This window comes from Dromiciops gliroides, chromosome 1, assembly GCF_019393635.1.
Source record: "Dromiciops gliroides isolate mDroGli1 chromosome 1, mDroGli1.pri, whole genome shotgun sequence".
NCBI classification, from domain to species: Eukaryota; Metazoa; Chordata; class Mammalia; order Microbiotheria; family Microbiotheriidae; genus Dromiciops; species Dromiciops gliroides.
In genome coordinates this window covers 401,344,450-401,360,531 of record NC_057861.1, presented here as the reverse complement: position 1 = coordinate 401,360,531, position 16,082 = coordinate 401,344,450, and the positions used below count along the sequence as shown (strand labels likewise).

At 38.5% G+C, this 16,082-nt stretch overlaps 1 protein-coding gene across 1 annotated transcript in view; it reads right to left on the bottom strand.

The window, feature by feature from the left end:
* The window catches only part of LOC122737235 (chondroitin sulfate proteoglycan 4-like), an 85,535-nt gene that overhangs the window by 48,714 nt on the left and 20,739 nt on the right, over positions 1-16,082 (bottom strand). Inside the window, exon 5 of the mRNA XM_043979709.1 lies at positions 10,411-10,587. Coding sequence (XP_043835644.1) covers positions 10,411-10,587 — 177 coding nt within the window. The remainder of the gene's footprint in view (positions 1-10,410; positions 10,588-16,082) is intronic.

Below are 16,082 nucleotides of genomic sequence, written 5' to 3'. Positions count from 1 at the left end.
GACAGTTTCCAGAAAACACATTTGAACTCAAAGGGTGAGTATTTGGGGGGGGGCAATGGTTAACTATGTTTATTTTTTTGTTTGTTTTTTTTTCCTTAAGGTCAACAGAAACATCATATAAACAGAAAAAAGTTTCAGAAACAGACATTTAGGGAAGAAGAAGGAATCATCTGCTTCCAGGATCTCCTCCTAGGTGAGTTCTGCAAGGACAGGATCTGCCCACATACTTCTCATGGCCCTGGAGTCCATGATGACTATCCATGATAAGTGTTTTCTACCTTCAAAAATGTACTACAAGACTCTCAAAGACACATCCTCAAACCACAAAGTCTAATCACCTGAATTACATGAGTAGCGTTTAGGTGATTGTCAGTTCCAAGCAAATTATTAGTAAGTCTTTCTAATTGTTGGGATGTAGAAAGCAATACTCAGCACCTATCATTCACATGGAATACACATTAGAGTGTTTCTGTCTTTTTTTGTCGGGTTGAGTGGTTGGTTTTTTGCCATAAGTGTGGAGGGAGGAGATGAGAACCCTTTGTTACAGGGAACAGTAAGTGAAGAAACTCCCTCTACTTATGCAGACTGACACGAGCTCTGTAAGTAAGTGAGTGAGTGAGTAAGTATGTAAGTAAGAAAGAAAGAAAATAAATAAATAAACAAATGAATGAATGAATGAAAAGAAAAATTTTAAATTTAAAAAAAAATAGCTTGGAAGAGTTCCTGTGGCACTGAGAGGTTAAAGGACAGACCAGTCATACAATTAGTACATGACCAAGGCAAGACTCAAACTCAGATCTTCCTTATTTTGAAGTTGATTCTTGCTTCTGTATCTATTAAAGGGACTCCAAGTCAGTGGGGATGTGGTTTAATTTTTAATTTTATTCAACCCAGTTAAACACAGCTGCTTGAAAAAGAAAAAAAAAATACAGCATTCTACATAAGAAAATCCCAAGTCTCCTTATCCCCTTTCACCCTACAAGAGGACTTTCAATCCAATTCAAACATCTTATCCTGGACTTGTTTGGGAACTCAATGGATTTTGGAAACTGTTAATACTGTGCCTCCGAACTCTACTCCAGTGACTAGCGGAAACTCATTTTTTCCAAGTCTACACATATAAAAACTAAATGAAGCATGTTTTCCACTGCAGGCTCTCCACTGGAATACTGTCTTCTTTACTCTTTTTGCCCCAGGATACAACCATTTCCCTAAAACTAAAGGAAAATCTGTATCCCCTGAATCAAAGAATTATAAACCATTGTTCTTCATTCTAATCTCTTCAGAAACAGGGGTCATCCACTGAAGTCCTTCTCTGATGCCTAATTTTCATTCTAATTCCTTCAGAAGTATGGAGAAGCTTATTATCAGAAATTTGATCACCAGGTGTTTTCTTTTCTTTTTTCTTTGATTATAAATAAATATATAAATAAACGAATGAATGAATGAATGAAAAGAAAAATTTTAAGATTACAGTAATTCAATGAGTCACTTGCCACTGAGGATTTATGAGCGGAGTGGATGGATAGGGAATTCATATCAATGAGACAGCTCTTCTGCAGTATTAAGGAAACTCAAATTATATAAGAATATCTCGAAGTCAGTACCTGTTGTTTTTTTTTTTGTCTAATGTCCAGGTTATAGGAACTCCAGGGAAGCAGAAAGATAAAAAGGGAAAAAATCATGTAAGACTTCCATGAAACTCAAAAGTAATTATTCAAGAGTCAAACACAAGAAAAAGTTTAAAATACCATCCTAACTTTCTAGTTTTTAAAAAATTATTAAAATTACTTAAAAGAAATTGGTTAATATGTCAGATTGCTTGCCAGCTTGTGGAGAGGGGAGGGAAGGGAGAAAAATTTGGAACTCAAAATCTTACAGAAATAAATGTTGAAAACTACCTTTACATGTAACTGGAAAAAATACTATTAAGACTGAAAAAATACTATTCTAATAAAGTGTCTATATACTTCACAATAAAGGGTAAGAACTCCTGGGAAAAATTGGTTACGGGTTGAATATTTCTTTTTTGTACACAGATGCCTTCACGTTGTTTCCCCCATTAGATTGACCTTCTTTAGAGTAAAAATAAATGTCTTTTGTCTTTCTCTGTATCCCCAGTGCTTAGCACAGTATTTGGTATGTAGTAGGTGCTTAATAAATGCTCACTGACTGACAGATTCTATTTAAGAACACCTTACTAAAATATTTCAAGGGAGCTAAGGTTTCATTTCAAATCTCGTTTCATAAGGTTTCATTTATAAGGTTTTCATTGGTAGGTACTCTCTTCACTGTTAAGATTTAAGAGTATCATTTAAAACAAACAAAATCATTTAAAGTTCCCCTTCTATTTTTACAAATACATTGGGTTATTGGTATATCTACTCACAGAAAAATATCAAACACCTGCAAGTCCATTGCCCTAGTTTGAACAAGCTCACAGCTGTCTCCGGTTATGCTAGGGTCCTTTTTCTAGGCTACATTTCCAGGCTCAAATGCTGATTTTTATTAATGATCAAACACTCCTTAAAAGTAATCAGAAGTTTCTACTCTCCATATGAATATTAAAGAAAGGATTAATATTGGGGACATTTATAAAATAGGAAAATGTAGCCCCCTTGTGGATACAGAAAGACAGCTTTATATAAAGCCTATATGTCACTTTCATCCATAACCAAGATCAATCCAATAAATGTACAGCATTTACTCTGGGAAAGGAAGACCCATTGTATGACTGCTGAATAGTTTATCAAGATGTAAATGATTTCCCAGGATGCTGGAATGGATGGAGTCACACATCTGTCAGCCATAAATTCTAGTGTTCAAAGAGACTTTCAGCATGGAGAAGAAAAATGGCATGTATTCACAAGCTAGCAGCTTATTAGAAGGACCAGGTATGTCAAATAACACAGTTTTTAAAAAATACTATAACTTCCATGAGGACGAAGGCACTTTTAAAACCCATAATTACAAGCAGATATTATAATTCTACTTTGAAATAAAAATTATCATCCTTTTATCTATAATTTCTTTGCCTTTTAGATAAAAAAATTTACTGTGTCAATTTGGTATAGCTTGGTCCTTTAAGGTATTCTTAAATAATTCTGGTCCTTCTGATGTTAATTACAAATCGAAACACTTGAGTCCTCTTTCCACTCAACCATGCCTGGAGTTCATAAAGCAGTCCTGGGGCCGGCTCATACTATACCACTGGGTAAGAGTGAGACAGACCCTTGCCAGATTCCGGCTACTTCCACATGATGACTGAGGATTAATGAATGAGATAGGGAGGGATCAGCAATTACATATTTGCTTGAACTCCTTGAGAAAATGCTAAAAGGCCTGATATTAGAATAAGTAGTATGGCAATGACAACATATAGCATGATCCGAGATTTCAAAAAGGAAAAATGCTCTTCTGTGATAACCCCAAGTCACCACCTCTCGCTATATTTCATGGTATTGTAGATATGGAGTTCAAAGGGACCTCAGAGGCCATCCGGTCTAACATTCTCATTTTAAAGAAGAGCCAGTTAAGTACCTCATCCAGGGTACCAAGTGGCAAGACAAACTCAGGTGCTCTAACTCCAAATCCAGTGCTTGAAGGAAGTAAAGCAAAGTGGGGGGTAGCTAGGTGGCACAGTGGATAAAGCACTCAGGAGGACCTGAGTTCAAATCCGGCCTCAGACACTTGACACTTCCTCGCTGTGTGACCCTGGGCAAGTCACTTAACCCTCATTGCCCTGCAAAAAAAAAAAAAAAAGAAAGAAAGAAGAAAAAAAAAGGAAGTAAAGCAAAGCCTTCAAGGGGCTTCTTGCTATTGGAAAAATGGAGCAAGAGCCCCTCTGCTCTCCTGTGTTGGCACAGTTAGGCCTCAGGATGAGAGGACTGATAAGGGGGTAACTGGATAAGTTACCCTTAGCTCACTACATCTAGAGCATTCCAGTCCAGACAATGCTTCACATCTTATCCAGCCATTCATGTGGCTCATGTTACCATCTGTTGTCACCAATGGCTCCTCCCTCATGCCTATTTCTATTTCTTACCACCACTGCTTCAGGACAAGGCATGTCAATCAGCTTACCTATGGATCAACACATCTTCCCTAGCACTCCCTACACCAAAATTCCCTTCCTTGCCCACTATTCCCCTAAATGTATCACCTCTCTATTAGAATGCAAGATCCTTGAGGGCAGGGAACTGCCTCACTACTATATTTGTACTGCTGGTGCAGAGCACAGCATAGGAAACATTTAATAAATCTTTCTCTTCCTTCATTTCTTCCTTCTTTCCTTTGCCCTCAAGTAGCTTACATTTTCAGGGGAGAAGGGGAGTGAGAGGGAGAGAGAGACACACACACACAGACAGAGAGACAGACAGAGAGACAGACAGAGACAGAGAGACAGTGACAGAGGGAGAGACAGACAGACACAGACAGAGAGAGACAGAGGGAGAGACAGACAGACACAGACAGAGAGAGACAGAGACAGAGAGACACAGACACAGACACAGACACAGACAGAGAGAGAATGTGTCAGGAAGATTAAATTCCTAGTATTGGCTTACATAAGTTCTTCAGATTTTCTCAGCTGCTTCCCTATGCACATCCCAAACCAAAACTTTCAATCAGCACTATGGATATTAGTCAATAAAAACTCTTAACCTGCCCCAACCCTGACTCCATCCAGAAGTTTGGCTGAGTAAGGGGTAATATGAGATAAAGGGAAAGCATCTTGAAATACAGAAAGCAAGATTATATCCAAAAAGGAAATAGCATAAAAGCAAAATGAAGAGTATAAAAGCATTCCACAGATAAAGCATTATCTGTGCGTCATCCATTGTTTTTTCTCAGTAGAATGTAAGCACCTTGATGACAGGGATCATTTGGGGTTTTTTGTCTGAATACCCAGTGACTAGCACATAGTAGGTGATTACTAATTTTTTGTTGAATTGTTAAACCCCACTTTCTCCTATTAACCCAGTTTGAGCACCTCTACAGAAGTATACCTATAGCAGCTCCATTCCCCAAAGGGCAAGACGAATGGGAGAGACAGGAAACAAATTACTATGACTTCTATTCTATTAATTCAGATCTTGACCTAGGAGCCTGCTAATTGTATGGATGGGACACATAACTAGAAAGCTATGGAATACCATCAAGTATAAGAAGGGCATTCTTAGACCAAAAGCAACATTTAAAGAGATGGTAATTTTGCATTATATACTTCAGGGAAATCCCTCCCCTGACCATACTTTACATACAAAGAGGCTTGGGTGCAAAACAATTCACTTTGTAAAAGAGCCCAAAAGCCTTCACACAGAAACATTTGAGTTGAATGGAATTTTAGCATATTCCATGGCTGTCCAGAATTTTTGTTGTAGTTCAGTTATTTTTAAAGATTCTTTGTGACCCCATCTGGAGGTATTCTTGGCAAAGATACTGGAGTAGTTTGCCATTTCCTTCTCCAGCTCATCTGACAGATGAGGAAATTAAGGCCACTATGGTTAAATGACTTAAAGCTAGTTACACAGCTAGGAAGTGTCTGAGGCCAGATTTGAACTCAGGAAGAGAAGTCTTCCTGACTCCAGGCCCTGAGCTCTATCCACTGCCTCACCTAGCTAGCTGCAGTTAATTTACTCACTCATGAAATAGTTAACAGAAAATAAATTGCAGGATAGCAATTCATCTCAGGACCATTTTTTGGTTTTGGGTTTTTGTTTTTTTCTTGGTGCGGCAATGACTTGCCCAGGGTCACACAGCTATTGTCAAGTGTCTGAGGCCAGATTTGAACTCAGGTCCTCCTGAATCCAGGATCAGTGCTTTATCCACTGCGCCACCTAGCTGCCCCCTCAGGACCATTTTTAACTGAACCCTATCAAAGAAGGTAAGAATGAGACAATAATTACATCAACAAGAGCTGCTGTTTATATGGTGCTATAAGGTCTGCAAAGCTTTTTGCATCTATCACCTCACCTAACCCTCGCAACAGACCTATGAGGTAAAGCACCTTAGGTATTATTAGCCCCACCTAGCTTTCGTCTACAGTGATGAGAACACTGAGGTCTGCAGTGGCTAAAACTACAGTCACACAACTAGCAAATGGCAGAGAAGAGGATTTGAATTAATTTTTCCTCACTTAAGTCCAGTGTTTATTAAAGTCCACCATGCAGCTCTTCAGGAGAAGAAGGAAAAATATAGTTAAGTGCTATAAGAGAGTTACAAAGTGTAACTAAGCCTGAGGGGAGGGACATCATCCATCATCTTCTCACTTAAAACCTCCAAGTGGTTCTAGAAATAAGCTTATGACAAGTCTGATTAATCGACCCCAGAATAGCTGAAAGTTGACATGAAATAATCATGATGTAGCTTCTTTCCAACCCAGGATGACAGAATCACAGCGTGAGAAGTAAACAGGTCACCCAAGTGCTTCCTATATGCAGAGCACTGTGCTAGGCACTAGGGGAGACATGAAGTCCCTGCTCTCATAGAAATTACAACATATAAAGGTATAAGATATAAACACGGACCATAGATTTAGAGTGTGATGGGATTCTGTAGAAACTATCTTTTCCAAGCTGCTCATTTTAGGGATAAGGAAACTTGAATCTCAGAGAAATTGAATGACTTGCCTAGGAGTTACATGGCTATTAAGTGTCTGAAGCAGGAATCACATTCAGGACTTCCTGACTCTAAGTCTATTCTATCTGTTAAACTGCATTACCAAGAAACTGTTATGTGCTTATATATGCGTGCACATATTTACATTTAAAATAAATAGATTGGATGATAAAATAGCAGAGGAGGCAAACTCAATGTCCTGTCACTTCTGAGTAGGCCCCCGATCCAGATAAAAATGTAACTGGAAAATGTTTAACAAAATAAATAAAATTACAATGCAACATAGGTAATGTTCAGTTGTGGTTTTCTAAGTCAATATGGGCAGCTAGGTGGCACAGTGGATATAGTGGCAGGACTGAAGTCAGAAAGATTCATCTTCCTGAGTTCAAATCTGGCCTCAAACACTTACTACCTACGTGACCCTGGGTAAGTCACTTAACCATGTTTGCCTCAGTTACCTTATCTGTAAAGTGAGGTAGAGAAGGAAATGGCAAACCACTGCAGTATCTTTCCCCAAAAGAAAACTCCAAATGGGGTCATGAAAAGTTGGACATGACTGAAAAATGACTAAACAACAACATTTAAAACTGTCACTCCAAAAGCTATCTGAGATGCATTCTATTCTCTCTAAGAGCTTTTTAACCTTCCTGATTATGGGCTCTGCCTGCCTAGCTTGTTTGTTTGTTTTTGTGGGGCAATGGGGGTTAAGTGACTTGCCCAGGGTCACATAGCTAGTAAGTGTCAAGTGTCTGAGGCTGAATTTGAACTCAGCTACTCCTGAATCCAGGGCCAGTGCTTCATCCACTGCGCCACCTAACTGGCCCCCCTGCCTAGCTTGTAATCCTCAACCACAATGCTGTCCAGGAGCTGGGAAGATGGCATTCAGAGCCAAAGGGGAGATTAATATTTTACCAGCAGGTAATTGACAAAATAATGTGCACACATACATACATGGGAGCTAACTTATCTGTGACATAAAGGAAAATACACATCCTAGACTCATCTGTCCACACTAGCTGTATGTTGTGCAAGACCCAGTGAATTCTAAGTCAAAACTGAGAGATATCTTCATAGTTTTTGGCAAGAGTTGGCCATTGACCAAAAAAGGCTACCTTTTCTTTCCCTCAAAGCGCAACTCTAAAGGCAAATTTCAGAAACCAAAGTAGTGTGCATGCAATTTTTTAAAAAAAGAGATGGACAGTGAGGTTTGTTTATAAAAAGTACTGAAAAGTACTTTTCTCTGAAGGACAAGGACAAAGATAGCAGAGTGGGGAGGTGCAGGAAGAGGAGGAGGAGAGGGCAGAAAGGAAGCAAGGTCAGGACACAGCGAGGAGAGTAGGAAGAGAAGAAAGCTTCTTAATCTCCATGCTACCCACTATAAACCTGGGGTTCTTACTATTTATGTGACTCCTCTGGCAGTCTGGTGAAACCTATGGATCCCTTCTCAGAAGAATGTTTTAAATGGTTGAAGGAAATGCTAAATTTCAGTTAGTGGCTAATGAAAATCAAGATGTAATTTTCTCCATCCACAGATTCCCTGAAACTTGACACACTCTAGGCTAAGAACTCAACTATAAAAGTATTGGTTTTTTGTTTTGTTAGGAGGTTGGGGGGGGAGGCAATTGGGGTTAAGTGACTTGCCCAGGGTCACACAGCTAGTGTCTGAGACTAGATCTGAACTTATGTATTCCTCACTCTGGGGCCAGTATTCTATCCATTGCACCACCCAGCTGCCCCCAAATGGCTATTTTTAAAAGTTCTACATCATTCTAACCATTTTTTTCAGACAGATGGGTAGAATTTTTAGATTATTTTTATGTCAGAAAAACAACTCTCTGACATGAAGAGCCTACATAGTCTACCTACGGATCACAGGAAAAAGTCCATATTCTTTGGCCAGACACTCAAGGGCAGTAAGGTATGATAGAAAGAATGTAGATGAGGAGTAACAAGATCTGAGTTCTAAGCCAAGGTGTGCTGGCAAATTTTAACAATCTGGGGGGAAAATGTAGGCAGACATGCCTTTAAGTTTAATCTACATTATTACTATTTTCTCCATCACATTCTAAAGTCTAAGTGATCAATAAAACAGTAACTCAAGTCCCAATTTGTAGCATTTGCCAGTTTCTGAGGTATAAATGCACATATTGAAAACTTAATAACTGGCTTTCACAAACTGGTTCGAGCTGGCTCCAGCAACTCTTAGGTCTAGTTCTGAGTCTGCTCAGTGTTACTGTATAGCCTTTGGAATGCTGACTTACCTTTCTGTTTCAAAAAGCAAGAGCACTAAAATCCCTTCCAGATCTGTAATAGGCAGGCCTGACTGGAACTAGTACTCAGTTAAGGTTTGGAGTCTGAATGAAAGAATACACTCACTGAGTCATTCAACACTTTAAACAAAAGGTTGACTTAGCCAAAACAAAGAAAGGATATTCAACAGGAATACCGTAGTGTTCAACTTGTGTAGATGTAGTTCCATTTGTTTCTAAATGGAAATGAGTGTGGCCAGCAGGGCAGGGTGATAATTAGATGCCTACAAAATCTGAAGAGCCCTAACTCCACATAGATGGGAGTTTTTATGCCTTTAGGTAACCAGGAAGTCATGTCAATAAGGCCAAAAGCCAATAGGAAGCTACATTAAGGGAGATACAGCTTTTGAGTCTTCCTTAACACCCTGAATCAATCAAGCCCCAGAAACAGCTTTGCTGCCTTTCAGGGAAAAATTAGCCTAACTCATGTTTTGTTTTGTTTTTTGTTTTTGGGGTTTTTTTGGGGGTTTTTGTGGGGCAGTGAGGGTTAAGTGACTTGCCCAGGGTCACACAGCTAATGTCAAGTGTCTGAAGCTGGATTTGAACTCAAGTCCTCCTGAATCAAGGGCCAGTGCTTTATCTACCACACCACCTAGCTGCCCCCTAACTCATGTTTTGAGGGAAGAGAGAAACCTTGGTAGATCACAAGTTCTAAGATCCTATGTCCCCTCAACAATCTGATCCCAAATGCCCCTTTCAATGTTTCTCACACTTCTCTATAAAAACCCTCTGTATCAGTCAGATTGATTTATTACTATTTAGCCCTAAACATGCTTTTCAGGGTTTTTTTCCTTCTTGTTCAATTGTTTCTGTCGTGTCTGACTCTTTATAACCCCATCTGGAATTTTCTTGGCAAAGATATTGGAGTGGTTTACCATTTCCTTTTCTAACTCATTTTACAAATGAGGAAACTGAGGCAAACAGGGTTAAGTGACTTGACCAGGGTCATGTGCCTGAGGTCACATTTGAACTCAGATCTTCTAGGCCCAGCACTCTAAACACTGCACCACCAGCTGCCCTTTATTCTCCTGCCTAAGTGCTTCTTCTTATGTTATTCCCTCTTTCTGAATTCTATCTATCCTTCAAGGCAAAGATCAAATCCTACTTAATCTATGAAGCTGGCCAGACCACCCCATCAGAGAGCAATGATTTCTTTTGCCTCCAAATACCTGCAGTACAACATATATTTTCTTTACCAAACACTTAACTTTCTCTTCTGTTGTAATCTGTCACTCTCTTACCAGACTGCCATCCCATTGATAGCAGAGACTGTCTTCTACTTTTCTCCCTCTCCCACATTGCCTAGCTGATTGTCTCCACAGGCATTACACTCAAGAAATATTTGCAGACTGATAGTATTATTTTTATGACAACTACATATGTTCCCAAGTCATCATGTTCAATATTAATAAATGTTTATAAAGAAAACCAAGTTAGCATCCCTAGTGTTTATATTAAGAAATCAAAAGCATGGCATACTTACCCGCAATATGTTATTGGCTACTATGACTGGAGCCTCATCATTTACTGGTTGAACCATCACAAAGAGAGTTTGAGGCAAACTCTGTTTCCCGAGTTCTGTGTTATTCACAAAGACTGTAAAACTGTCAAGTAGTTCTTCACTCCCATCATGAACATAGTAAATTAATTCTTTTTCCACCTATGACAAAAAAAATAATAAGCCAACTATTTATGGGATTTAAAAAAAAAAACTAAATAAACTGCAGCCAAAGAGCCCCCAGTTTGATTTTTTTCTGTTTCTCTCCAAAACACAGAAACCTCTATGTCCCCACCAGGATTAGCTAAATCAAGTGTAACTTGTAATAATAGGCTGTGTGTATGTTTTCTGAAATAACACTGGGCCCCAGACACATGGAAAAGCATAAGGACAACCTTTTCTCTACCAAAAAAAAAAAAAAAAAACAACCCATCAACAAGGAAGGACTAGGAAATGTGGTGTAGCAGAAAGAGAACTGGGTAGAGAATCTGAAGGCTGGGGACCCAGGTCTGCTACTAACCAGCTTTGTGACTTTGGACAAGTCAAAACCAAGCCATGACTCTGGGCTTCGGTGTCTTCATCGGTCAAAGGAGGTTAGACTAGAATTATGGAGCCTTGGAGTAGGAAAGGAATTTAGAGTTCATTTAGTCTAACCTTCCCTTATAATTTTTTCCTCATGAACTAGATATTCATTAACTAACCTGAACATTTTCATATACACAGACCAGAAAACGAGGACTACACATAAAATTACAAATCTACTTGATAGAGGGATTTTCTTTTAATATACATTAAACATAACATGGTAGTAACAACACTGCCCTGCTTGTCTGTGTTCCTTGGAACCCCATTTTTATTTCCTCTGGGTGTTTTTTAAATGTTTCATCAACATCCTTTTATTTTGATTTCTATTTCTACCTCCCCTACTCAGTCTCCCTAGGCTCCTTCTAAACCTACAGAAATAAAAGCAAGAGTGGTAGCTGTGGGACCCCGGGCAAGTCATTTAACCTCTGTGTACTTCAGTTTCCACAACTATAAAAATGGGGATAATAACAGAACATATCTCACAGCATTGCTGTGAGAATCAAATGAAATCATATTTGTGAAGTGTCCGGCACATAGTAGGGTCAATATAAATGCTTATTCCTTTCCCCTTCCCCTTTCGGTAACAGCTTCAGCTCTAACACATCCACTGACAGAGAGATTGCTGCTTTGTGACAGCTTATTCCACTGTTGGATAGCTGTTAACTGTTAGAAAGGGTTTTTTGGTTTTGTTTTTTCAATTATGGTGGCACAGTGCATACACGGCCAGACCGGGAGTCAGGAAGACTCACATTCCAGCCTCAGATACTTACTAGTTGTGTGACCCTGGGCAAGTCACTTACCCCTGTTTGATTCACTTTCCTCATCTATAAAATGAGCTGGAGAAGGAAATGGCAAACCACCCCAGTATCTTTGCTAAGAAAACCCCAAACAGGTCATGAAGGGTCAGACACAACTGACATGGCTGAAAAACAAATGTTGAAATCTCCCTTTAAGAATGGTTTCTGGAAAAGCTTATATGAACTGGCACACAGCAAAGTGAGCAAAACCAGGAGAACACTCTAGATCATAACAACAATATTTAAAATATAATCTCCTATGAAAGACTTAATAACTCTGATGAACACAATGATCCACCAAAATTCCAAAGAACCCACATGAAAAATGCAATCCACCTCCAGAGAGAGAACTGATGGATTCAGAGTGCAGACCAAAGACTATGTTTTTCTCTTTCTTTCCTTTCCCCGTCCCAGAACACAGCTAATGTAGAAATAGGTTTTATACTACTTCCCATATATAAGGAGGATTGTATTTTATTGCCTTCTCAAGGTGGGATAGGGGAGGAAGTGGAAGAACATTTGGAACTGAAGATGAAAATAAAAAATCTCCGTTTGACAGCTACACATCGGTATTAGGGTTAGTCTCTAAAGCAGCTCAGAGTAATTCTATTCCCTCTTTCGTATGAAATTCCTTTAATATCTGCCACATCTCTCACAGTTCTTCTCTTGTCCTCAATCCTCTTGACCATCCCTTATGTTCATTTTCCAGATTCTCTCATCACTGTGCTTGCCCTCCTTGAAAGATGCTACCGCTGCTGACAGCCCTCTTCAAGGGTGGCACAAAGAATCAGACAAAATACTCTAGTGGTGTCAAACTCAAATAGAAACAGTTCCCTTCTGGCAACATATTGACTTAGAAAACCACAAATTCATATTATGTATGTTGCAATGTATATTTATCTTTTGTTGTTACTGTTGTAAAACATTTCCCAATTACATTTTAATCTGGTTCCCCAGTGCCTGAACTGGACACTTCTGCTCCAGATGAGGCCTAACAACCCAGAATATAATGAGATTATTACATCTTTGGTTGAAAGCTACATTTTCAGATACTGATAAATGATAATTAGGCCTAAGAAACTGAAGGCTGAACGTGAAATTACAAGCCTACATTAAATAAATATATATTAAACATTATGTGGTAGTAGCAACACTGCCCTGCTTGTCTTTGTTCCCCTTTCAACCCCATTTTTATTTCCTCTGTGTATTTTTAAATGTTTCATCAATACCCCCGACCCCTTTTAAAAACATTCACAGCAGGCTATATTACTGTTTAGCCTGTGGTCAGTGAACATACGACAGCTACCAAATCAAGCTTCCTACATACTAAATTTGTGCAACTGACTTTTGGAACTAAAATACACAATTTAACAGTTTTATCTCTACTAAATTACATCTTGACAGGCAGCATGGCATTATATGGAGAGAGTTGGTCTTAGAATCAGAAATTCTAGGTTCAAGTCCTGGCCCTGACAGACTGTGGACAGGTTACCTAACCTCTTCATGTACTAGGCTACTCTCCAAGACTCTAACCTGAAGATCTGTTGGTGATCCTCACTGAAGGAAGAAGCTTTAACACCAGAAATTCCTTAATAGTGCCAGGTCCAGACTAAATATATATGATATATGCATGTGCGTATCATATATATACCAAGTAGATTTGTAATTTTATGTGTAGTTCTCATTTTCAAGTCTGTGTATATGAAAATGTTCAGCTTAGTTAATAAATTTCTAGTTCATGAGGAAAAAATTAGAAGGGAAAGTCAGGCTAAATGAATTCTAAATTACATACATACATACGTATGTAATATTAATATAAACATACTAATTATACAATTGTTACATCAAATATAATTATATAATTTAAATCTATTTAAAAATTAATATAAATATATTAAATAATTTTACATAATATATAATAAACCTTGGCAGATCTATTCCATTCTCATACTCATTTGGTATCCTATTTTCAATGATCATGCTTTTAAGATGGATCTCATACTAAGATCTCTGAAGGCATGTTTTCTCCAGAACTTTTTTGGCTGTTTTTTGAGTGAATACTACTCCTCTCTAATGTTTTGCAAATGCATTTGTATCTAGGAGAGTTATATTTTGATAATGTGTGTCCATTGTCCTACCCTACCAAATTCCCAAATAACAGCAATGTGTGACATCTATAAATTTGCTAAACACTCTTTCTATATCTTTATTAATGTCAATGATTTTTTTAAATCCAGGGTTAAATACAGAACTTCAAAAATTTGTGCTTGTCAGCACCTTCATAGTCTAAGAATTTGATAGGCTGACAAAGAGTATCAAAGCCAGCTAAAGTAGCTAACTTTTAAAGGTAAGCCACACTATTTGGGGATGTGCAAATCCCCAAATAAAATAGTTGAAAGCCTTTAGTAGCTCAACAACTCTAGCTCCTACTTGTCTATTATGCATGTGCAAGTTATCTTCTTTGACTCAAATTGTTTGTTTCCAAGAGTACTCACACACACACACATACACACACTCATACACACATAGTAATGAATATATATGTATGTGTGTGTATATATATGTATATATACATACACACACACACACACAGAAAAAGAGAGAGAGAGAGAGAGAGAGAGAGAAATAGGGGAAATGTACTTCTTATACAAATGCATTTGGGGAGAGAAAGTGTGCTTCATGGAGAAAAAAAAAAGCCCCTGATTTTCCGGGACTTTTTTTTCTTGATATAATCTGTATCTCATCCATTGTTCCAGGACTTATTCAAATCCTAGGACCTTCAGGGAGCCCTCCCTCTTTGCATCTAGTCATAGACAATTTCTCCCTCATTCTGAATTCTCAAAGCACCCTATACCTCAATTAATTATTTGTCATATTCTATTTTGTATTTTTGTTGTGTATACATTTTACCTCTTATACTAGATTTTAAGCTCCTTGAGGGCAGCAGTCTTCAAGCACTTACCACAATTCTTAGCAGAAAGTAGGCACTAATTCATTAATAGTAACTGAATTATGAAAGTGAATCTATACTTGTCAAAATGTCTCTTTTAACCATTAGAAAGTACCCTAGCCCAAGAGGCTTTATCAAAACTGAGGAAAACTCTAGGTAATCAACACCAAAATCTTTAAAACTGTTTCCTCTCCAGTCCTGCCAATAATTCTCTTCAAAAGAAGGGGCACCCAGACCATCCCCTGTTTCAGTTCTCTGAAAGTACATCCAGTAAAGATTCCTAGGGTCACTTGAAACACTGAAATTGAAGCTACGCACGTTTTAAAACCAGAAAACTAAGGGCAACTCCTACAGAGGAAGAGGTAGGGAGAAGACTGGAAATAGGAGTAACTAATAGGAATCCTCTTTGTTACCAGGACCTGCTGTTCAGTCATGTCCAACTCTTTGTGACCCCTTTTGGGATTTTCTTGGTAAAGATACTGGAGTGGTTTGCTACTTCCTACTCCACCTAATTTTACAGATGAGGAAACTGAGGCAAACAGAATTAAGTGATTTGCCCAGAGTCACACAGCTTGTAAATATCTGAGTCCAGATTTGAACTCAGAAAGATGAGTCTTCCTGACTTCAGGCCCTGGTGCTCTATCCACTTTGCCATCTAGTTTCCTTTACTGGGGCCTATTTCCCTTATATTCAATTGAACAAACATTTACTAAGTGCTTACTAAGTGTTGGAGATACCAAGTGTAACAATTGGAATGATGCCACCTGCTGGAGACTTACTGTAGCAAAGCTCCGCCATGAGGAGAAGGTCTCTGAGGGCAAGCCATGTGGTCAAGGTCCTTAGCAGCATACATTTGCTCATGGGTACTGTCTATCAAGGCTACCAGCCAATCAACTTGAGGAGCCTCCCATTTCTGGGAGGAGGACATGAAGTAGGAAGTGGACGCTGGCAGAGGGGTTCTGTCTCTTTTTGGTTCCTGACCTCGCCATGGAGGGTCAGATGATAGGATCTCTTAGAAATAGTTAGATTTTTACCTTTCTCTCTGATCCTAATGCTCTTTAATAAATACTTAAACATTTAAATATTCTTGCTAAAGCTTATAATTTATTGGCAACCACTCATTAGATTTTAGATAGTATAGTTAGAATTTTAGCCCCATACAAAAGACAGAAAAAGGATACCAGTCAAGCAAGAAACTTACATTCTATGAAGAATATATTACAGGCAAGATTCAGATATCAACTACAGTGAAATACAACTACCTGAACATACAAACCCAATTATCTAGACTTCAGTTTTGGAAAAGGAGCCAAGGAATGAAAGCT